General features: G+C 49.9%; 1 protein-coding gene across 1 annotated transcript; it reads left to right on the top strand.

The window, feature by feature from the left end:
* The first annotated feature begins 8 nt into the window (after window positions 1-8).
* On the top strand, window positions 9-23,296 carry NOP9 (NOP9 nucleolar protein). The gene is made up of 12 exons (XM_085593626.1): window positions 9-1,166; window positions 4,713-5,078; window positions 6,232-6,381; window positions 7,473-7,614; window positions 8,446-8,635; window positions 11,184-11,324; window positions 13,008-13,112; window positions 14,135-14,200; window positions 15,029-15,680; window positions 16,161-16,321; window positions 17,873-17,978; window positions 22,074-23,296. Exons 1-12 carry the CDS (start codon window positions 1,022-1,024, stop codon window positions 22,217-22,219), a joined length of 2,370 nt encoding a protein of 789 aa, XP_085449752.1. The 5' UTR covers window positions 9-1,021; the 3' UTR covers window positions 22,220-23,296.
* Window positions 23,297-23,461: the final 165 nt, after the last annotated feature.

Below are 23,461 nucleotides of genomic sequence, written 5' to 3'. Positions count from 1 at the left end.
CGGAGCGCGGGGTTGATGGGAGGGGGCGGGGCTTGGGGCGGGGCTTGGGGTGATTGGCGGGTGTGGGAGAGGGGCGGGGCTTGCGGGTGATTGGCGGGTGTGGGAGAGGGGTTTAAGGGATGATTGGCGGGTGTGGGAGAGGGGCGGGGCTTAAGGGATGATTGGCGGGTGTGGGAGAGGAGTTTAAGGGATGATTGGCGGGTGGTGGGAGAGGGGCGGGGCTTGGGGCGGGGCTTGGGTGATTGACAGCTGGTGCTTGAGGGGCGGGGTGATTGACAGGCGTGTGGGTGATTGATTTGGCGAAGACTAGTCGATTGATAATTTGATTGATTGATTATGGGGCGTGGCAATGGGGGATTGATTAGGCAAATATTGATTTATTGCCTGACTAAGGGGCGTGACAAGGAGTGATTTAGTAGGCAAATATTGATTGATTGATTGAGGGACATGAAAATGGGTGGTTGATTAAGCAAATGTTGATTGATTAAGTGGTGTGACAATGGGTGATGGATTAGGCAAAAGTTAATTGATTGATTGATTAACGGGCGTGACAGAGCGATTGATCAGGCAAATATTGATTGATTGATTGATTAAGGGGCGTGGCAATGGGTGATTGATGGAGCTGGGGGTGAGCCAACCAATGGAAAAGGGGCGTGGCAATGAGTGATTGATTAGGCAAATTGCTTAATTGGATTAAGCATGGAGTGAAAAGGGCGGTGCCAAAGGTGATTGACAGGGAAATTGCCGAATGATTAAGTGATTCATTGGTTGATTGACAGGCAGAGGATAAAAATAAACGCAGAAGGGGCGGGGCAACGGATGATTGACACTAAATTATGCAGAAGTGGGCGTGGCCTCATCTGATTGACAGCACGTTAAGCTGAGGGCAAAACTATAGTGGGCGTGGTTAGTGGGCGTGACTGACGGGTTGATTGACAGCTCCCTGCCGCGGCCAACGAAACCTCGCGAGATTTCCCGAGACTTGGCGCCGTTCCCGCCCTTTCCTCCCCTCCCACCCAACATGGCGGCGCACGCGGGGTCCCCACCCGGGCCGGGCATGTCGCGACAGCGGCGACAATCGTGGCCTCGCCTCGATCCCGACACCGCCGAGTATTTCCGGAGGGCCCTGGAGACGCTGGAGGAAGGGCTGAGCGAGGAGGAGCTCGGTGAGGGGGGGGTTGGGTGGGCTATGAGGGGATTTTGGGGTTTCTGAGGGAATTTCGGGGAGTTTATGAGGGGTTTGGGTGGGCTATGAGGGGATTTTGGGGTTTATGAGGGAATTTCAGGGAGTTTATGAGGGGTATGGGTGCATTATGAGGGGATTTTGGGGTTTATGAGGGAATTTCAGGGTGTTTATGAGGGGTATGGGTGCATTATGAGGGGATTTTGGGGTTATGAGGCAAATTCAGGGAGTTTATGAGGGGTTTGGGTGGGCTATGAGGGGATTTTGGGGTTTCTGAGGGAATTTCAGGGAGTTTATGAGGGGGTTTGGGTGGGCTATGAGGGGATTTTGGGGTTTATGAGGGAATTTCGGGGAGTTTATGAGGGGTTTGGGTGCATTATGAGGGGATTTTGGGGTTCATGAGGGAATTTCAGGGAGTTTATGAGGGGTTTAGGTGCATTATGAGGGGATTTTGGGGTTTCTGAGGGAATTTCAGGGAGTTTATGAGGGGTTTGGGTGGGCTATGAGGGGATTTTGGGGTTTATGAGGGAATTTCGGGGAGTTTATGAGGGGTTTGGGTGGGCTATGAGGGGATTTTGGGGTTTATGAGGGAATTTCAGGGTGTTTATGAGGGGTTTAGGTGCATTATGAGGGGATTTTGGGGTTTCTGAGGGAATTTCAGGGAGTTTATGAGGGGTTTAGGTGCATTATGAGGGGATTTTGGGGTTTCTGAGGGAATTTCAGGGAGTTTATGAGGGGTTTGGGTGGGCTATGAGGGGATTTTGGGGTTATGAGGGAATTTTGGGGAGTTTATGAGGGGTTTGGGTGCATTATGAGGGGATTTTGGGGTTTATGAGGGAATTTCGGGGAGTTTATGAGGGGTTTAGGTGCATTATGAGGGGATTTTGGGGTTTATGAAGGAATTTTGGGGAGTTTATGAGGGGTTTGGGTGGGCTATGAGGGGATTTTGGGGTTTATGAGGGAATTTCAGGGAGTTTATGAGGGGTTTAGGTGGGCTATGAGGGGATTTTGGGGTTTCTGAGGGAATTTCAGGGAGTTTATGAGGGGTTTGGGTGGGCTATGAGGGGATTTTGGGGTTATGAGGGAATTTCAGGGAGTTTATGAGGGGTTTAGGTGCATTATGAGGGGATTTTGGGGTTTATGAGGGAATTTCGGGGAGTTTATGAGGGGTTTAGGTGCATTATGAGGGGATTTTGGGGTTTATGAAGGAATTTTGGGGAGTTTATGAGGGGTTTGGGTGGGCTATGAGGGGATTTTGGGGTTTATGAGGGAATTTCAGGGAGTTTATGAGGGGTTTAGGTGCATTATGAGGGGATTTTGGGGTTTATGAGGGAATTTCAGGGTGTTTATGAGGGGTTTAGGTGCATTATGAGGGGATTTTGGGGTTATGAGGGAATTTCGGGGAGTTTATGAGGGGTTTGGGTGGGCTATGAGGAGATTTTGGGGTTTCTGAGGGAATTTTGGGGTTTCTGAGGGAATTTCAGGGAGTTTATGAGGGGTTTGGGTGGGCTATGAGGGGATTTTGGGGTTTCTGAGGGAATTTCGGGGAGTTTATGAGGGGTTTGGGTGCATTATGAGGGGATTTTGGGGTTTATGAGAGAATTTCAGGGTGTTTATGAGGGGTTTGGGTGGGCTATGAGGGGATTTTGGGGTTTATGGGGGAATTTCGGGGAGTTTATGAGGGGTTTGGGTGGGCTATGAGGGGATTTTGGGGTTTATGAGGGAATTTCAGGGAGTTTATGAGGGGTTTAGGTGCATTATGAGGGGATTTTGGGGTTTCTGAGGGAATTTCAGGGAATTTATGAGGAGTTTAGGTGCATTATGAGGGGATTTTGGGGTTTATGAGAGAATTTCAGGGAGTTTATGAGGGGTTTGGGTGGGCTATGAGGGGATTTTGGGGCTTTATGAGGGAATTTGTGGATTTATGAGGGGGTTTTAGGATCTATGAGGGGATTTTGGGGTCTATGAAAGGATTTTGGGGTTTATGAGGGGCTTATGATGGGTTTTGGGAGTTTATAAAGGATATTGGGGGTTTAAGGGGGGGAGTTTTGGGTTTATGAGGGAATTTGGGGGGTTTATGAGGAGATTTGGGGCATTTATGTGGGGATTTTGGGGGTTTATGAGCAAATTTCAGGGAGTTTATGAGGGGTTTGGGTGGATTTTGAGGTGCCTGAGCAAATTTGGGGGGTTTATGAGGAGATTTGGGGCATTTATGAGGGGATTTTGGGGGTTTGTAAGGGGATTTGTGGGTTTGTAAGGGGATTTTGTAGTCTATGAGGGGAGTGTGGGGTCTATGAGGAGATTTTGGGGTTCATGAGGGGATTTTGGGGGTTTATCAGGGAATTTTGGGATTTATTGGGGAATTTGGGGGATTATGAGGGTTTGGGGGGGGTTTATGAGGGGTTTTTTTCACTCCCAGCCCCCATTTTTTGCATTTAACCCCCATTTTTTTGCTTTTAACTCCCTTTTTTTATATTCCACCCATTTTAACCTCCATTTTTTTTTGCATTTAACCCCATTTTTTTGCTTTTAACCCCCATTTTCTCCCCTTTTAACCCCATTTTCTCCTTTTTCCACAGCTCTCTTCACCCCCAACGTCCTCTCCGAGCTCGCCCACCACCTCCCCGCCGTTGCCCTGCTTCATTCTCATTTCTTCACTCCTAATTCCCAATTTTTCCAATTTCATTGGTTTAAAGTCCATTTTTTTAATCTAATACCCACTTTTTTGTCTTTAACTCCCATTGTTTTTGCATTTAACCCCTTTTTTTTTGCATTCAACCCCATTTTTTCATATTTAACCCCCATCTTCCCTCTCCCAAGCCCCATTTTGTTTGCATCTAACCCAAATTTCTTCACATTTAACCCATTTTTTTCCCATTTAACCTCATTTTCATTTACTTAACCCCTATTTCTCCACTTTTAACCCCATTTTCCCCTAACCAACCCCCATTTTTTTGCTTTTAACCCCTATTTCTCCCCTTTTAACCCCAGTTTCCTCTAACCAACCCTCACTTTTTTACTTTTAACCCCATTTTCTCCCCTTTTAACCCCATTTTCCCCTAACCAACCCCCAATCTTTTTTGTTTTTAACCCTTATTTCTCCACTTTGAACCCCATTTTTTTGCATTTAACCCTATTTTCTTTTACTTAAACCCTATTTCTCCACCTTTAACCCCATTTTCCCCTAACCAACCCCCAATTTTTCGCTTTTAACCCCCATTTTTTGTGCTTAACCGCCATTTTCTCACTCCCAACCCCCATTTTTTTTGCATTTAACCCCATTTTTTTGCTTTTAACCCCATTTTCTCCCCTTTTAACCCCATTCTCCCCTAACCACCCCCCAATTTTTTGCTCTTAACACCCATTTTCCCTCTCCCAAGCCCCATTTCGTTTGCATCTAACCCAAATTTCTTCGCATTTAACCCAATTTTTTTCCCGTTTAACCCCATTTTTTTGCATTTAACCCCATTTTTTTGCTTTTAACCCCCATTTTCTCCCCTTTTAACCCCATTTTCCCCTTTTTCCACAGCTCTCTTCACCCCCAACGTCCTCTCCGAGCTCGCCCACCACCTCCCCGCCGTCGCCCTGGACCCGGGGGGCTCCCGCCTCCTTCTCCTCCTGCTCCCCCAAGCCCCCCCCAACACCCTCCCCCACCTCCTCCTCCATTTGGGGAGGGTCCCCCGCCACCCCCGGGGGTCCCGGGTGCTCGAGGCCGCCCTGGGGAGGGTCCTGGGGGTGTTGAGGGAGGGGCTGGGGGTGGGCGAGGACCTGCAGGGGGCTTTGGGGGGGCTGGCCCGGCTTTTCCTGGAGGATTTGGGGGGCTTGGCCCGGGACCCCAACGGCAGCTTCGTGCTCAGGGCGCTGCTGGCGGTGCTGGGGGGCGGCAGGGACGAAGGTGAGGGGGAATTTGGGGGGATTTGGGGGTTTTGGGACATTTTGGGGGGGTTTGAGGGTTTTTTGGGGGTGCTGGGGGGCGGCAGGGATGAAGGTGAGGGGGAATTTGGGGGAATTTTGGGGTTTTGGGACATTTTGGGGGGTTTGAGGGGGATTTGGGGGTGCTGGGGGGCGGCAGGGACGAAGGTGAGGGGGATTTTGGGGGGATTTTGGGGTTTTGGGAAGGTTTGGAGTGGTTTGAGGGGGATTTGGGGACATTTTGGGGAGATTTTGGGGTTTTGGGACATTTTGGGGGGTTTGAGGGGGATTTGGGGGTGCTGGGGGGCGGCAGGGACGAAGGTGAGGGGGAATTTGGGGGGATTTTGGGGTTTTGGGACATTTTGGGGGGGTTTGAGGGGGATTTGAGGTGGTTTGAGGAGGATTTGGGGGTGCTGGGGGGCGGCAGGGACGAAGGTGAGGGGGATTTTGGGGGGATTTGGGTGTTTTGGGACATTTTGGGGGGTTTGAGGGGGATTTGGGGGTGCTGGGGGGCGGCAGGGACGAAGGTGAGGGAGATTTTGGTGGGATTTGGGTGTTTTGGGACATTTTGGGGAGATTTGAGGGGATTTGGGGATGCTGGGGGGCGGCAGGGATGAAGGTGAGGGGGATTTTGGGGGCATTTGGGTGTTTTGGGACATTTTGGGGAGATTTGAGGGGATTTGGGGGTGCTGGGGGGCGGCAGGGATGAAGGTAAGGGGGAATTTTGGGGGGATTTGGGACATTTTGGGGGGGGGTTGAGGGGAATTTTGGGGGGTTTTGGGGAGGTTTGGGGGGGTTTTGGAGGGATTTGGGGACATTTTGGGAGGATTTTGGGGAGGTTTTGGGGGATTTTGGGGTGGATTTGGGGAGGTTTTGGGGTGGATTTGGGGAGGTTTTGGGGTGGATTTTTGGGAGGTTTTTGGGGTGGATTTGGGAGATTTTGGGGTGGATTTGGGAGATTTTTGGGGTGGATTTTGGGGAGGTTTTGGGGGATTTTGGGTTGGTTTTTTTGGCGGTTTTGGGGGATTTTGGGGTGGATTTTTGGGAGATTTTGGGCTGGGTTTTTGGGAGGTTTTTGGGGTGGATTTTTGGGGATTTTTGGCAATTTTTGGGAATTTCTGCCTCATCCCCTCCAGTCCCTCCCCCCAAGGGGGCGGAGCCAAAGGCGAAGGGGGCGGGGCTAAAGGCCAAGTGGGCGTGGTCACTGCCGGAGGGGGCGGAGCTTCCGGCCTCCTTCCGCCCCCTGCTGGAGGAGCTGGCCCAGGGATTGGAGCAGCAAATTCCAGGTGAGCCCAAAATTCACCCCAAAAAACCCAAATCACCCCAAAGTCACCAGAAAACCCCCAAATCACCCCAAAAACCCCCCAAAAATCACAAAAACCCCCCCAAAAACCTCCAAAAATCAGCCCAAATCACCCTTAAATCCCCAAATTTCTGCCAGAATTCCCCATGTTCCACCCAAAATCCCCAAATTTCCTGAGTTTCCTCCTAAATTCCAAAAATTTCCCCCAAAATCTCCAAATTTCTCTAGTTTACCCCTAAATTCCCAAAATCTCCCCCAAATTTCCTGAATTCCCCCCTAAATTCCTAAAATTTCCCCCAGAATTCCCAAATACCCCTGAATTTCCCAAATTTTCCCCAAAATTTCCCCCAGAATCCCCAAATTTTCCGAATTTCCCCCTAAATTTCCCCCAGAATTCTGAAATTCCCCCGAATTTCCCAAATTTTCCACATTTCTCCCACAATTCCCAAATTTCCCCTTAAAATCCCCAAATTTGTCAAAATTCCCCAAATTCCCTCCAAAATCCCCCAATTTTCCCCCCAAATCTCCCCAAATCTTCTCCAAAATCTCCCCCAAAAATGCCCAAATTTCCCGAATTTCCCCCCAAATGTTCCCCAAAATCTCCCCTAAAAATGCCCAAATTTCACAAGTTTCCCTAAAATTCCCGAATTTTCCTCCAAATCTTCCCCAAAATCTCCCCCAAAAATTCTCAAATCTCCCCAAAATTTCCCCCAAAATTCCCGAATTTCCCCCAAAACTCCCGGATTTCCCCCAAAATTCCCGAATTTCCCCCCAAATGTTCCCCAAAATCTCCCCTAAAAATGCCCAAGTTTCACGAGTTTTCCCCAAAATTCCCGAATTTCTCCCAAATCTCCCTAAATCTTCCCCAAAATCTCCCCCAAAAATGCCCAAATTGCTGAATTTTCCCCAAAATCCCTGAATTTTCCCCCAAATCTTCCCCAAAATCTCCCCCAAAAATCCTCAAATCTCCCCCAAATTCCCCAAATTTCCCCCCAAATTCCCAAATTTCCCCCCAAATTCCCGAATTTCCCCCAAAATTCCCGAATTTCCCCCAAAATTCCCGAATTTCCCCAGCGCTGCTGAGCCCGGCCTGTGCCAGCCTGTGCCTGCAGGGGGCGCTGGGGGCGCTGCGCCGCAGCCAATCACCGTCCTGCGCCCGCTTCTGCCGCGCCCTCATTGGCTGCCTCCGCCAGACCGGCCCCGCCCACCAGCACAGGTGAGCGCTGATTGGCCGGGGCGTCCTGCTGCTCTTTCCTCATTGGTTGGGTGCTCCCATTCCCAGTTTCCTGATTGGCTGCCTTCTCGGGGGATGTGGGTGGAGCCACGGTTGCCGTTCTTTGATTGGCTGCTGCTGTGGATCGCCTTTCTTTGATTGGTCGTCCCCTGTGGGTGCTGTGCTGTGATTGGCTGAAGTTCGCCATCCCTTTTCTCTGATTGGCCAGTTCTCCCAATCCTTTCTAATTGGTCGCTGTCCTTGATCCTCTTTCCTGATTGGCTGTGACCTGGGGGTCCTGCTGTCCGATTGGCCATTGCTCCTGATCCCTTTTTTTGCAATTGGCTGCTGCTTTGGATCCCTTTTCTGTGATTGGCTGATTCTCCAGATCCCTTCTCTCTGATTGGCTGACTCTCCAGATCCCTTTTCTCTGATTGGCTGATTCTCCAGATCCCTTCTCTCTGATTGGCTGAGTCTCCAGATCCCTTTTCTCTGATTGGCTGATTCTCCAGATCCTTTCTTTGATTGGTCGCTGTCCCTGTCCCTTTTTCTCTCATTGGCCGATCCCTTTTTTCCCATTGGCCACTCCTTTGAATCCCTTTTCTCTGATTGGCCAGTCCTCCCAATCCTTTTTCTCTGATTGGTCGCTCTCCCTGACCCTTTTCCTCTGATTGGCTGCTGCTCCCAATCCCTTCTGCTGATTGGCCGTGCCCCTCACCCCCTACTCTGCTATTGGCCACTTCTCCCGCCTCCTTTATCCCTATTGGCCGCTTCCCCCGACTCCTTCTTTCTGATTGGCCGCCCTCTCTGTCTCCTTCTCTCCCATTGGCCCAGCCCTCTGCTGACGTCACTGCAGGACCCCGCCCACTCCCGCCTCCTGGAGGCGGCCATGACGGCCCTGGACCCCCCGGGGCTCCGGGAGCTCTTCCGGGGTCACCTGCGGGGTCACCTGAGGGGCGTGGCCTCCCACCCCGTGGCCAATCACGGCCTGCAGCGCCTCCTGGACCACGCCCCCGAGGACGTGGTAGGCGGGGCTTAGCTGGGCGGGGCCTTTGGGGGCGTGGTTTACCTGGGAGGGGTTTGAATATGGAAATTAGGGGTGGGGATTAAGTGGGAGGGGTTTAAATATGAAAATTAGGGGTGGGGGGGTTATGGGAGGGGTTTAAATGTGGAAATTAGGGGTGGGGGATTATGTGGGAGGGGTTCAAATATGAAAATTAGGGGTGGGGATTATGTGGGAGGGGTTTAAATATGAAAATTAGAGGTGGCGATTATGTGGGAGGGGTTTAAATATGAAAATTAGGGGTGGCGATTATGTGGGAGGGGTTTAAATATGAAAATTAGGGGTGGCGATTATGTGGGAGGAATTTAAATATGGAAATTATAGGTGTGGCTTAAATAGGAGGGGTTAAAATATGAAAATTAGGGGCGGGGATTATGTGGGAGGGGTTAAAATATGAAAATTAGGGGCGTGGTTTAAGTGGGAGGGGTTTAAATATGAAAATTAGGGGTGGGGATTATGTGGGAGGGGTTTAAATATGGAAATTATGGGTGGGCAATATGTAGGAGGGGTTTAAATATGAAAATTAGGGGCGTGGTTTAAGTGGGAGGGGTTTAAATATGAAAATTAGGGGTGGGGATTATGTGGGAGGGGTTAAAATATGAAAATTAGGGGTGTGGTTTAAGTGGGAGGGGTTTAAATATGAAAATTAGGGGTGGGGATTATGTGGGAGGGGTTTAAATATGGAAATTATGGGTGGGCAATATGTAGGAGGGGTTTAAATATGAAAATTAGGGGCGTGGTTTAAGTGGGAGGGGTTTAAATATGAAAATTAGGGGTGGGGATTATGTGGGAGGGGTTAAAATATGAAAATTAGGGGCGTGGTTTAAGTGGGAGGGGTTTAAATATGAAAATTAGGGGTGGGGATTATGTGGGAGGGGTTTAAATATGGAAATTAGGGGTGGGCAATATGTAGGAGGGGTTTAAATATGAAAATTAGGGGCGTGGTTTAAGTGGGAGGGGTTTAAATATTAAAATGAGGGGCATGGTTTAAAGAGGGAGGGGTTTAAATATGGTAATTAGGGGCCTGGCTTAAACAGGAGCAGTTTAAATATTAAAATTAGGGGTGGGTTGTAGAGGAGGAATTTAAATATGGAAATTAGAGGCAAGGCTTAAATGGGAGGGGTTAAAATACGAAAGTTAGGGGTGGGGATTAAGTGGATGGGGTTTAAATATGAAAATTAGGGGCGTGGTTTAAGTGGGAGGGGTTTAAATATGAAAATTAGGGGTGGGGGGTTATGTGGGAGGAGTTAAAACATGAAAATTAGGGGTGGGGATTATGTGGGAGGGGTTAAAATATGAAAATTAGGGGTGGGGGGCTATGTGGGAGGTGTTAAAATATGGAAATTAGGGGCATGGCTTAATGAGGAGCAGTTTAAATATGGAAATTAGGGGTGGGTCTTAAAGTGTGAGGGGCTTAAATAATAAAATTAGGGGCGTGGCTTATGCAGGGGCAATTTAAATATGGAAATTAGGGATGCAGTTTAAGTGGGAGGGGCTTAAAGGGTGGGGCCCAAAGTAGGAGGAGCTTAAAGGGGGCGTGGCTTAACGGGAAGTTCCTATTGGCTGGGAAATGGTGGGAGGGGCTTAAATGGGTGGGGCTTAAAGTGGGAGGAGCTTAAAGGGGCGTGGCTTAATGGGAAGTTACTATTGGCTAGAAAGACAGTGGGAGGGGCTTAAATGGGTGGGGCTCAAAGTAGGAGGAGCTTAAAGGGGGCGTGGATTAATGGGAGCTTTTGATTGGCCGGAAGGGTGGTGGGAGGGGCTTAAATGGGTGGGGCTCAAAGTAGGAGGAGCTTAAATAGGGCGTGGATTAATGGGAGCTTTTGATTGGCCGGAAGGGTGGTGGGAGTGGCTTAAATGGGTGGGGTATAAAAGGGGAGGAGCTAAGAGGGGCGTGGCTTAATGGGAGCTTTTGATTGGCCAGAAGGGTGGTGGGAGGGGCTTAAATGGGTGGGGTATAAAAGGGGAGGAGCTTAAATAAGACATGGCTTGATGGGAAGTTCCTATTGGCCAGGAGAGTGGTGGGAGGGGCTTAAATGGGTGGGGTATAAAAGAGGAGGAGCCTAAGAGGGGCGTGGCTTAATGGGAGCTTTTGATTGGCCGGGAGGGTGGTGGGAGGGGCTTAAATGGGTGGGGTATAAAAGGGGAGGAGCCTAAGAGGGGCGTGGCTTAATGGGAGCTTTTGATTGGCCAGAAGGGTGGTGGGAGGGGCTTGAATGGGTGGGGTATAAAAGGGGAGGAGCCTAAGAGGGGCGTGGCTTAATGGGAGCTTTTGATTGGCCGGAAGGGTGGTGGGAGGGGCTTAAATGGGTGGGGTATAAAAGGGGAGGAGCTAAGAGGGGCGTGGTTTAATGGGAGCTTTTGATTGGCCACAAGGGTGGTGGGAGTGGCTTAAAGCTCCAAAACCAAAGGGGCGGAGCTTCGGCTGATGCCTCCAAGGGGATTGGCCGGGGGGGATCGTGAGGGGGCGTGGCTAATCACAGGTGGGCGTGTCCCTCTCCCCCCGCAGGTGGAGGAGGTGCTGTCGGAGCTGGGCCCCGCCCTGGAGGAGCCGCTGGCCCGGGGCCACCCCGGGGTGGTGCTGGCCCTGCTGGGGGCGGCCCTGAGGCACCCCCGGCTCCAGGGGGAGGTGCTGCGCTGGCTCTTCCAGGTGGGACACGCCCCTTTTCCCGTTAGGCCACGCCCACTTTGCGTTAAACCACGCCCTTTCCACATTAAACCACGCCTACTTGCGGTTAAGCCCCGCCCCTCGTTTGTGCCAAGCCACGCCCCCTCATTTAAGCTTATTAATTATAAGCCCCACCTATTAATCCAAATAAGCCACGCCCCTGTCCATTTTCAGCACATTTCAGACCATGTCCACTTTAAATATTCTAATTAGGCCACACCCCTTTGTCTAAGGTACATCTTCCACTGGCCACACCCATTTTTCTAAGCCACACCCACTTTAAGCCCCACCTCCTTAACCACTCCCTGTTTAAGCCCCACCCACTTTTGCCCCATCCCTGTTTAAGCCCCACCCCTTTAATTACTCCCTAATTAGCTCCACCCCGTTTAAGCCCCACCCCTTTAATTACTCCCTCATTAGCTCCACCCACTTTTAGCCCCACCCCTTTAATCACATCCTCATTACCTCCACCCACTTTTAGCCCTACCCCTGTTTAAGCCCCACCCCTTTAATTACTCCCTAATTAGCTCCACCCCTGTTTAATCCCCACCCCTTTAATTACTCCCTAATTAGCTCCACCCACTTTTAGCCCCGCCCCTTTAATGACATTCTCATTAGCTCCACCCACTTTTAGCCACACCCTCACTTAGCCCCACCCATTTAGCCACACCCTCTTTAACCACACCCATTTTAGTCCCACCCACTTTTAGCCCCACCCCATTTACCCCACCCAGTTTTAGCCCCGCCCCTTTTAAACCCCACCCCTCTAAGCCCCGCCCGTTTAGTCCCACTCACTTTTAGCCCCACCCTGTCCAAGCCCCGCCCCTTTAACCACACCCTCATTAGCTCCACCCACTTTTAGCCCCACCCTATCCAAGCCCCTTTACCTTCAATCACCGAAGCCCCACCCCTCTAAGCCCCGCCCCTTTAGCCACACCCACTTTTAGCCCCGCCCCTTTTGGTCCCACCCCTTTTAGCCCCGCCCCTTCCATCCCTTCACTTTTAGCCCCACCCCTTTCTGCCCCACCCTGTTAAGCCCCACCCCTATAAGCCCCGCCCCTTTTAGCCACACATTTTACCCCACCCAGTTTTAGCCCCGCCCCTTCAGCCACACCCATTTTTACCTCTGTCCCTTTTAGCCCCACCCTTATAAGCTCCACCCCTTTAGTCCCACCCACTTTTAGCCCCACCCACGCCCCGCCCCTTTTAGCCACACCTAAGCCCCGCCCCTTTTAGCCCCACCTAAGCCCCGCCCCTTTTAGCCCCACCTAAGCCCCGCCCCTTTTAGCCCCACCCCGCTAAGCCCCGCCCCTTTAGCCCTACCAAAGCCCCGCCCCTTTTAACCCCACATAAGCCCCGCCCCTTTGGCCCCACCCACACAAGCCCCGCCCCTTTTAGCCCTGCCCCTTCATATTTATCCACCCAAGCCCCGCCCCTTTTGGCCCCACCCCGCTAAGCCCCGCCCCTTTTAGCCCCACCTGAGCCCCGCCCCTTTTGCGCACCCTAGCCCCGCCCCTTTACCCCACCCCGCTAAGCCCTGCCCCCTTTGCCCCCACCCCGCTAAGCCCCGCCCCTTTTATCCCCACATAAGCCCCGCCCCTTTTGCTCACCTTAGCCCCGCCCCTTTGGCCCCACCCCGCTAAGCCCCGCCCCTTTTCCCATCAGGCCTTGCGCTGCTGGGCCCCGCCCCACCACCCCCATTGCCTCGCCGCCCTGGCTAAGCTCCGCCCCCTGGAGGGCGGGGCCAGCAGCGAGGGGGCGGAGCTTCAGGTAAGGGGCGGGGCTTTTTCTGGGGTTTTTTCAACGTTATTTGGCTTTATATTTAATTTTTGATACTTTTCTAATTTTTTTTGGTTTTTCTTTTTCCCAATTTCCTCGATTTTCACCCCGCTTTCCCCCAATGCCTTCTCTCCTTTTCCTCGATTTCCCAATTCTCCCCAAATTCCCCAAATTCCAAACTCCCAAATTCCCCATTTCCCCCCAAATCCCCAAATTCCCCAATTTTTCCAAATTTCAAACCCCTGAATTCCCGGATTTTCACCTAAATCCCAAACCCCCAAATCTACCAATTTTTCCAAATCCCAAACCCCCAAATTCCCCCATTTCCCCCCAAATCCCCCAATTTTTCAAATTTCAAACCCCCAAATTCCTGGACTTTCACCCAAATTCCTCTAAATCCCAAACCCCCAATTTTCCCAAATTCCCTGATTTTCATTCAAATCCCAAATTCCCCCTTTTCCCCCCAAATCCCAAACCCCCAAATTCCCCGATTTTCCCTAATCTCAAACCCCCAAATTCCCCCTTTTCCCCCTAAATCCCAATCCCGAAATTCCCCCATCTCCCCCCAAATCCCAAATCCCCAAATTTTCCAAATTTCAAACCCCCAAATTCCTCTTTTTCCCCCCAAATCCCCAAATTTTTCTAAATTTCAAACCCCCAAATTCCCTGATTTTCACCCAAATCCCCTTAAATCCCAAACCCCCAATTCCCCCAACTTTTTCGAATTTCCAACCCCCAAATTCCCCGATTTCCACCCAAAATCCCAATCCCAATATTCCCCTATTTCCCCCCAAATCCCAATCCCAAAATTCCCCCATTTCCCCCCAAATCCCCAAATTTTCCAAATTTCAAATTCCTGGATTTTTACCCAAATCCCCTTAAATCCCAACCCCCCAATTCCCCCAACTTTTTCGAATTTCCCAATTTTCTCCCAAATCCCAAACCCCCAAATTCCCCAATTTGAAACCCCCAAATTTTCCCAAAATCCCCGTTTTTCCCCCAAAAAACCGCAGCCGTCCCCCGCCGGTTCCCGCGCCCTGCAGCTGCTGCTGCGCTTCCGCTGCACAGGCCCCGCCCCCATGGAGACAGGCCACGCCCACATCGACACAGGCCACGCCCCCAATGGGACAGGCCACGCCCATATCGACACAGGCCACGCCCCCATGGAGACAGGCCACGCCCATATCGACACAGGCCACGCCCCCAATGGGACAGGCCACGCCCTCAGTGGGACAGGCCACGCCCCCAATGAGACAGACCACGCCCCCCGCAAAAGGCGGAAAATGAGAGGCCACGCCCCCAATGAGACAGACCACGCCCCCACCGCTCCAGGCCACGCCCCCTCCATTATCCCAAATGAGACCGGCCACGCCCCCAATGAGACACGCCACACCCCCCATAAAACCCGCCAATCAAGCCACACCCCCACCGTTCCAGGCCACGCCCCCTCCATTATCCCCAATGAGACCGGCCACGCCCCCAATGACACAGGCCACGCCTCCCGCAAAAGGTGCAGAACACCAGGCCACGCCCCCAGTGTCCCAGGCCACTCCCCCAATGCTCCAGGCCATGCCCCCTCCATTACCCCCAATGCTCCAGGCCACGCCCCCCGCAAAAAGCGCAAATCAGCAGGCCACGCCCCCACCGCTACAGGCCACGCCCCCTCCATTACTCCCAATGTGCCAGGCCACGCCCCCAATGAGACAGGCCACGCCCCCACCGCTACAGGCCACGCCCCCTCAATTACTCCCAATGCTCCAGGCCACGCCCCCAATGTTCCAGGCCACGCCCCCTCCATTACCGCCAATGGTCCAGGCCACACTACCCGCAAAAAGCGCAAGTCAGCAGGCCACGCCCCCACCGCTCCAGGCCACGCCCCCTCCATTACTCCCAATGGTCCAGACCACGCCCCCTCCATTACTCCCAATGGTCCAGACCACGCCCCCTCCATTACTCCCAATGGTCAAGGCCACGCCCCCAATGAGACAAGCCACGCCCCCAATGCTCCAGGCCACGCCCCCAATGCTCCACGCCACGCCCCCTCCATTACTCCCAATGCTCCAGGCCACGCCCCCAATGAGACAAGCCACGCCCCCAGTGCTCCAGGCCACGCCCCCTCCATAACTCCCAATAATCCAGGCCACGCCCCCAATGCTCCAGGCCACGCCCCCCGCAAAAAGCGCAAATCAGCAGGCCACGCCCCCATCGCCCCAGGCCACGCCCCCTCCATTACTCCCAATGGTCCAGGCCACGCCCCCAATGATCCAGGCCACGCCCCCAATGTTCCAGGCCACGCCTCCTCCATTACCCCCAGTGATCCAGGCCACGCCCCCAATGAGACAGGCCACGCCCCCTCCATTACCCCCAATGGTCCAGGCCACACTACCCGCAAAAAGCGCAAGTCAGCAGGCCACGCCCCCACCACTACAGGCCACGCCCCCAATGCTGCAGGCCACGCCCCCTCCATTACTCCCAATGCTCCAGGCCACGCCCCCACCGCTCCAGGCCACGCCCCCTCCATTACTCCCAATGCTCCAGGCCACGCCCCCACCGCTCCAGGCCACGCCCCCTCCATTACTCCCAATGGTCAAGGCCACGCCCCCAATGAGACAAGCCACGCCCCCAATGTTCCAGGCCACGCCCCCAATGCTCCAGGCCACGCCTCCTCCATTACTCCCAATGCTCAAGGCCACGCCCCCAATGAGACAAGCCACGCCCCCAATGCTACAGGCCACGCCCCCTCCATTACCCCCAATGGTCCAGGCCACGCCCCCAATGCTCCAGGCCACGCCCCCTCCATTACTCCCAATGCTCAAGGCCAGGCCCCCAATGAGACAAGCCACGCCCCCAATGCTACAGGCCACGCCCCCTCCATTACTCCCAATGCTCCAGGCCCCACCCCCTTTGCTGCAGGCCCCGCCCCCAATGCTCCAGGCCCCGCCCCCAATGGTCCAGGCCCCACCCCCTTTGCTGCAGGCCCCGCCCCCAATGCTCCAGGCCCCGCCCCCTTTGCTGCAGGCCCCGCCCCCTTTGCTGCAGGCCCCGCCCCCTTCCCCGGCCCCGCCCCGGTCGCCGCGGCGCTGGCGGCGCTGTCGGGCGCGGCGCTGGCGGCGCTGGCGCGGGGCGGCCCCGGCAGCCGCCTCTGCGACGCCATCTTGGGCTGCGGCGCGGCGCGGAAATGGCTCCTCGGGAGGCTCCAGGTGCCCGGAATTTGGGGGAAATTCGGGGGAAATTGGGGTTTTGTTCGGGGAAAAAATTACCCCGTTTTGGGAAAAAAAAACGGGGGATTTTGGGGAAAAAATACGGGGGATTTGGTGGAAAAATATGATTTTTTAAAGTGAAAAATGGGATTTTTTTAGTGGAAAAAATGAGATTTTTTGTGGGGGAAATAAGAGATTTTTTAATAAAGGAATAAGATGTTATTTGTCGAAAAACGGAAATTTTTTTGGGGGGGAAAAATGCGATTTTTTTGGAGAAAAAAATTTGATTATTTTTGCAGAGAAATTGGATTTTGTCCTGAAAGAAATTGGGCTTTTTAGCCAAAAAAAAAAATATTTTTTAGCCAAAATTTTACAAGCGTGAAATTTGCAGATTTTTCGCAAAAACTTGGGATTTTTTGGGCCGAATTTGGGAATTTTGGAGCCCCCAGCTGGGATTTTTTAGTGGCCCTGGTATCTTGGGCTGCAGCGTGGAAATGGCTCCTCAGGAGGTTCCAGGTGCCCGGAATTTGGGGGGAATTCCGGGGAAATCGGGGTTTTATTCGGGGAAAAAATTACCCCGTTTTGGGAAAAAAAAACGGGGGATTTTGGGGAAAAAACACGGGGGTTTTGGTGGAAAAATATGATTTTTTGAAGGGAAAAATGGGATTTTTAAGTGGAAAAAATGGTATTTTTTTGGGAAAATGTAGGATATTTTAGTGGGAAAATGAGATTTTTTTGGGGAAAAAAATTAGATTTTTTACTAGAAAAAATGGTTTTATTGGGGAAAAAATTCCGATTTTTGGGAGCAAAATTCCAAATCTTTACAAAAAAATCGATTTTTTTAGTGAAAAACGGGATTTCGTCTGGGGGAAAATGGGATATTTTTAGTGAAAAAATCGGAATTTTCAGCAGAAAAAAAAATAAGATGTTTTGGGGAAAATTGGGATTTTATTTGGGGAAAAAATTCCAGTTTTTAGTGAAAAAACGCGCGTTTTTTAGTGAAAAAATGAGTTTTTGAGGAGAAAAAAATCTGATTTTTTTAGGCAATAATAGGATTTTTTAGTGAAAAAAATTTGAGATTTTTTGTGGGGAAAATTGGTATTTTATTTGGGGAAAAATGCTGATATTTTGTCAAAAAAAATTCTCATTTTTTGGGAAAAAGTTTAATTTTTTTGTGGAAAAATTAGATTTGTTTCGTAAAAGATTGGGGTTTTATTAGGGGAAAAATGGGATTTTTTTTGGTGAAAAATAGGATTTTTTTTGGTGAAAAATGGGATTTTATTAGTGGAAAAATAAGATTTTGGGGAAAAAAATGGGATTTTTTTGTTGAAACAAATGGGATTTTTTTGGTGAGAAAAATGGGATTTTTCTGGTGAAAAATCGGATTTTTTGGGTGAAAAATTGGATTTTATTAGGGAAAAAATGGGATTTTTTTCAGGAAAAAAACGTGATTTTTCCGTTTTCGATCTTTTTATTTAACTTTAAATCATTTTATTAAATTGTCATTAATTTTTAATTAATTTGCATTAATTATTATTTATTTTTTCCCAGGGTCAGTGGGCCGGGCTGGCCCGGGACCGGTTTGGGAGCCGAGTGCTGGACACGGCCTGGGCCAGCGGCGACGCCCGGCAGCGAGCCCGGCTGGCCACCGAGCTGGGTCCGGCGGCCACCGGAATATTTCGGGAATTTTGGGAAAATTTGGGAAAAATTTGGGAATTTTGGGGTGAAATTTGGGGGAATTTCGGGGGTTTTTGGGTATTTTAATGGGATTTTAATGGGATTTTTGGGGGATTTTTGGGCTCCCGGCTCAGGCCCGAGCCGGGTCCGGCGGCCACTGAAATATTTTGGGAAAATTTGGGAATAATTTGGGAATTTTTGGGTGAAATTTGGGTGGAATTTGGGGGAATTTTGGGGTTTTTTGGGGGTTTTAATGGGAATTTTGGTGAAATTTTGGGCTCCCAGCTCAGGCCCGGCTGGCCACTGAGTTGGGTCCGGCGGCCACCGAAATATTTCAGGAATTTTGGGAAAATTTGGGAAAAATTTGGGAATTTTTGGGTGAAATTTGGGTGGAATTTGGGGGAATTTCAGGGTTTTTTGGGGGTTTTAATGGGATTTTAATGGGATTTTTTGGGAATTTTGGGCTCCCAGGTCAGGCCCAGCTGGGTCCGGCGGCCACCCAAATATTTCGGGAATATTGGGAAAATTTGGGAATTTTTGGGTGAAATTTGGGTGGAATTTGGAGGAATTTTGGGGTTTTTTGGGGGTTTTAATGGGATTTTAATGGGATTTTTTGGGAATTTTGGGCTCCCAGGTCAGGCCCAGCTGGGTCCGGCGGCCACTGAAATATTTCGGGAATTTTGGGAAAATTGGGGAAAAATTTGGGAATTTTTGGGTGAAATTTGGGTGAATTTCAGGGTTTTTGGGGGGTTTTAATGGGATTTTAATGGGATTTTTGGGGGAATTTTGGGAATTTTGGGCTCCCAGGTCAGGCCCAGCTGGGTCCAGCGGCCACCGAAATATTTCGGGAATTTTGGGAAAATTTGGGAAAAATTCGGGAATTTTTGGGTGCAATTTGGAGGAATTTGGGGTTTTTTTGGGGGTTTTAATGGGATTTTAATGGGATTTTTTTGGGAATTTTGGGCTCCCAGGACAGGCCCAGCTGGGTCCGGCGGCCACCAAAATATTTCGGGAATTTTGGGAAATTTTGGGAAAAATTCGGGAATTTTTGGGTGGAATTTGGGGGAATTTTGGGGTTTTTTGGGGGTTTTAATGGGAATTTTGGTGAAATTTTGGGCTCCCAGCTCAGGCCTGGCTGGCCACTGAGTTGGGTCCGGTGGCCACCGAAATATTTCGGGAATTTTGGGAAAATTTGGGAAAAATTTGGGAATTTTTGGGTGAAATTTGGGTGGAATTTGGAGGAATTTCTGGGTTTTTTTGGGGGTTTAAATGGGAATTTTGGGGAAATTTTGGGCTCCCAGCTCAGGCCCGGCTGGCCACCGAGCTGGGTCCGGCGGCCACCGAAATATTTCAGGAATTTTGGGAAAATTTGGGAAAAATTCGGGAATTTTTGGGTGGAATTTGGGGGAATTTCGGGGTTTTTTGGGGGTTTTAATGGGATTTTAATGGGATTTTTTGGGAATTTTGGGCTCCCAGGTCAGGCCCGGCTGGGTCTGGATGCCACCAAAATATTTCGGGAATTTTGGGTGAAATTTGGGAAAAATTCGGGAATTTTTGGGTGAAATTTGGGGGAATTTCGGGGTTTTTTGGGGGTTTTAATGGGATTTTAATGGGATTTTTTGGGAATTTTGGACTCCCAGGTCAGGCCCAGCTGGGTCCGGCGGCCACTGAAATATTTTGGGAAAATTTGGGAATAATTTGGGAATTTTTGGGTGAAATTTGGGTGGAATTTGGGGGAATTTTGGGGTTTTTTGGGGGTTTTAATGGGAATTTTGGTGAAATTTTGGGCTCCCAGCTCAGGCCCGGCTGGCCACTGAGTTGGGTCCGGCGGCCACCGAAATATTTCGGGAATTTTGGGAAAATTGGGGAAAAATTTGGGAATTTTTGGGTGGAATTTGGGAGAATTTCGGGGGTTTTTGGGGGTTTTAATGGGATTTTAATGGGATTTTTTTGGGAATTTTGGGCTCCCAGGTCAGGCCCAGCTGGGTCCGGTGGCCACTGAAATATTTCGGGAATTTTGGGAAAATTTGGGAATTTTTGGGTGAAATTTGGGTGGAATTCGGGGGAATTTCGGGGTTTTTTGGGGGTTTTAATGGGATTTTTTGGGAATTTTGGGCTCCCAGGTCAGGCCCAGCTGGGTCCCGCGGCCACCCAAATATTTCGGGAATTTTGGGAAAATTTGGGAAAAATTTGGGAATTTTGGGGTGAAATTTGGGGGAATTTCGGGGTTTTTTGGGGGTTTTAATGGGATTTTAATGGGATTTTTGGGAATTTTGGGCTCCCAGGTCAGGCCCGGCTGGGTCTGGATGCCACCAAAATATTTCGGGAATTTTGGAAAAATTTGGGAAAAATTTGGGAATTTTTGGGTGGAATTCGGGGGAATTTCGGGGTTTTTTGGGGGTTTTAATGGGATTTTAATGGGATTTTTTGGGAATTTTGGGCTCCCAGGTCAGGCCCGAGCCGGGTCCGGCGGCCACCGAAATATTTCGGGAATTTTGGGAAAATTTGGGAAAAATTTGGGAATTTTGGGGTGAAATTTGGGTGGAATTTGGGGGAATTTCGGGGTTTTTTGGGGGTTTTAATGGGATTTTAATGGGATTTTTTGGGAATTTTGGGCTCCCAGGTCAGGCCCAGCTGGGTCCGGCGGCCACCAAAATATTTTGGGAATTTTGGGAAAATTTGGGAAAAATTCGGGAATTTTTGGGTGAAATTTGGGTGGAATTTGGAGGAATTTCGGGGGTTTTTGGGGGTTTTAATGGGATTTTAATGGGATTTTTTGGGAATTTTGGGCTCCCAGGTCAGGCCCAGCTGGGTCTGGCGGCCACCAAAATATTTTGGGAATTTTGGGAAAATTTGGGAAAAATTTGGGAATTTTTGGGTGGAATTTGGGGGAATTTCGGGGTTTTTTGGGGGTTTTAATGGGATTTTAATGGGATTTTTTGGGATTTTTGGGCTCCCAGGTCAGGCCCGGCTGGGTCTGGATGCCACTGAAATATTTTGGGAATTTTGGGAAAATTTGGGAAAAATTTGGGAATTTTTGGGTGGAATTCGGGGGAATTTCGGGGTTTTTTGGGGGTTTTAATGGGATTTTAATGGGATTTTTTGGGAATTTTGGACTCCCAGGTCAGGCCCAGCTGGGTCCGGCAGCCACCAAAATATTTTGGGAATTTTGGGAAAATTGGGGAAAAATTTGGGAATTTTTGGGTGGAATTCGGGGGAATTTTGGGGTTTTTTGGGGGTTTTAATGGGATTTTAATGGGATTTTTTGGGAATTTTGGGCTCCCAGGTCAGGCCCAGCTGGGTCCGGCGGCCACTGAAATATTTTGGGAATTTTGGGAAAATTTTGGGAAATTTTGGGTGAAATTTGGGGGATTTTTTGGGGCGATTTTGGGGGATTTTTGGGAGGTTTTGGGTGGAATTTGGGGGATTTTGGGGGTGATTTTCCCTGATTCTGGGGTGAAATTTTTGGGGGATTTTTGGGTGGAATTTGGGGAATTTTTGGGTGCAATTTTGGGGAGATTTTGGGGATGATTTTCCCTAATTTTGGGTGCAATTTTGGGGAGAATTTTGGGATTTTTGGGTGGAATTTGGGGGATTTTTGGGTTGATTTTCCCTAATTTTGGGATTTTCCAGGGTCAGTTTTTCAGGGATTTTTGGGTTGATTTTCCCTAATTCTGGCATTTTTCAGGGTCAGGTTTTGGGGTTATTTTCCCGAATTTTGGCATTTTTCAGGGTCAGTTTTTGGGGTTATTTTCCCGAATTTTGGCGTTTTTCAGGGTCAGTTTTTGGGGTTATTTTCCCGAATTTTGGCATTTTTCAGGGTCAGTTTTTGGGGTTATTTTCCTGAATTCTGGCATTTTTCAGGGTCAGTTTTTGGGGTTATTTTCCTGAATTCTGGCATTTTTCAGGGTCAGTTTTTGGGGTTGTTTTCCCGAATTTTGGCATTTTTCATGGTCAGTTTTTGGGTGATTCCCGTGGAATTTTGGGGTGGAATTTCCGGGTGATTTCCGGGAATTCCCGTGTGAAATTTTGGGAATTTTTTGGGTTGATTTCCCCAAATTTTCCCTTTTTCCAGCCCCTCACCTCCCGGCGCTGCTCCGGGACCCCTTCGGCCGCGGCGTCGCCCGGAATTTTTCCCTGGAGCTTTTCCGGAGGGATCGGCCGGGCTGGGAGCGGCTGCAGAGGGGGGCGGGGCCAAAGGGGCGTGGCCTGAGCCTCTGACCACGCCCCCAACCCTTCTGTCCCGCCCCTCATTTGCATATTCATAATTAAACCATTTATTTTTGATTTTTGGGGTTGTTTCTATGGAAACGAGTGTGGCTTGTTGAGAAATGGGCGTGGCCTGAGTCTCTGACCACGCCCACACCTTTTCTGTCCCACCCCTCATTTGCATATTCATAATTAAACATTTTATTTGGGATTGTCAGGGTTGTTTTTATGGAAATGGGCGTGGTTATGTGTCAAATGAGCGTGGCCTAAAATCTCTGACCACGCCCTCGCCTCTTTTTGTCCCGCCCCTCATTTGCATATTCATAATTAAACATTTTATTTTTTGATTTTATTTTGCATTATCGGGGTTGTTTTTATGGAAATGGGCGTGGTTATGTGATAAAGGGGCGTGGCCTAAATCTCTGGCCACGCCCCCTCCTCTTTTGGTCCCACCCCTCATTTGCATAATCATGATTAAACATTTTATTTTGGATTGTCGGGGTTGTTTTTATGGAAATGGGCGTGGCTTGTTGGAAATGGGCGTGGTTATGTGACAAAGGGGCGTGGGCTAAATCTCTAACCACGCCCCCGCCTCTTTTTGTCCCACCCCTCATTTGCATATTCATAATTAAACATTTTATTTTGGCTTGTCGGGGTTGTTTTTCTGGAAATGGGCGTGGTTATGTGTCAAATGGGCGTGGCCTAAATCTCTGACCACGCCCCCGCCTCTTTTTCTCCCACCCCTAATTTGCATATACATAATTAAGCATTTTATTTTGCATTATTGGGGTTGTTTTTATGAAAATGGGCGTGGTTTGTTTGAAGTGGGCGTGGTTATGTGTCAAATGGGCGTGGCCTAAATCTCTGACCACGCCCCCGCCTCTTTTTGTCCCACCCCTCATTTGCATAATCATGATTAAACATTTTATTTTGGATTGTCGGGGTTGTTTTTATGGAAATGGGCGTGGCTTGGTGGAAATGGGCGTGGTTAATTAACAAATAGGCGTGGCCTGCGCCTCTGACCACACCTACAAACACTTCTGTCCCGCCCCTCATTTGCATATTCATAATTAAAAGTTTTATTCTTAATTGGGTGTGGTTGGCTGGGAGTGGGCGTGGTAAAAAAATCAGGAATTTGGGGGAGCAATATGTGAATTTTGAGGCGAAAAATTGGGAATTTCGGGGTAAAATTTGGGAATTTAGGGCTAAAATTTGGGAATTTTGGGGTAAAAAAGGGAATTTTCAACCCGAAAA

Source organism: Lonchura striata, chromosome 16 (genome assembly GCF_050655825.1).
Source record: "Lonchura striata isolate lonStrDom1 chromosome 16, ASM5065582v1, whole genome shotgun sequence".
In the NCBI taxonomy this organism is placed as follows: domain Eukaryota; kingdom Metazoa; phylum Chordata; class Aves; order Passeriformes; family Estrildidae; genus Lonchura; species Lonchura striata.
The sequence above is the reverse complement of the archived record's forward strand: the minus strand, read 5'-3'. Positions and strand labels throughout refer to the sequence as shown.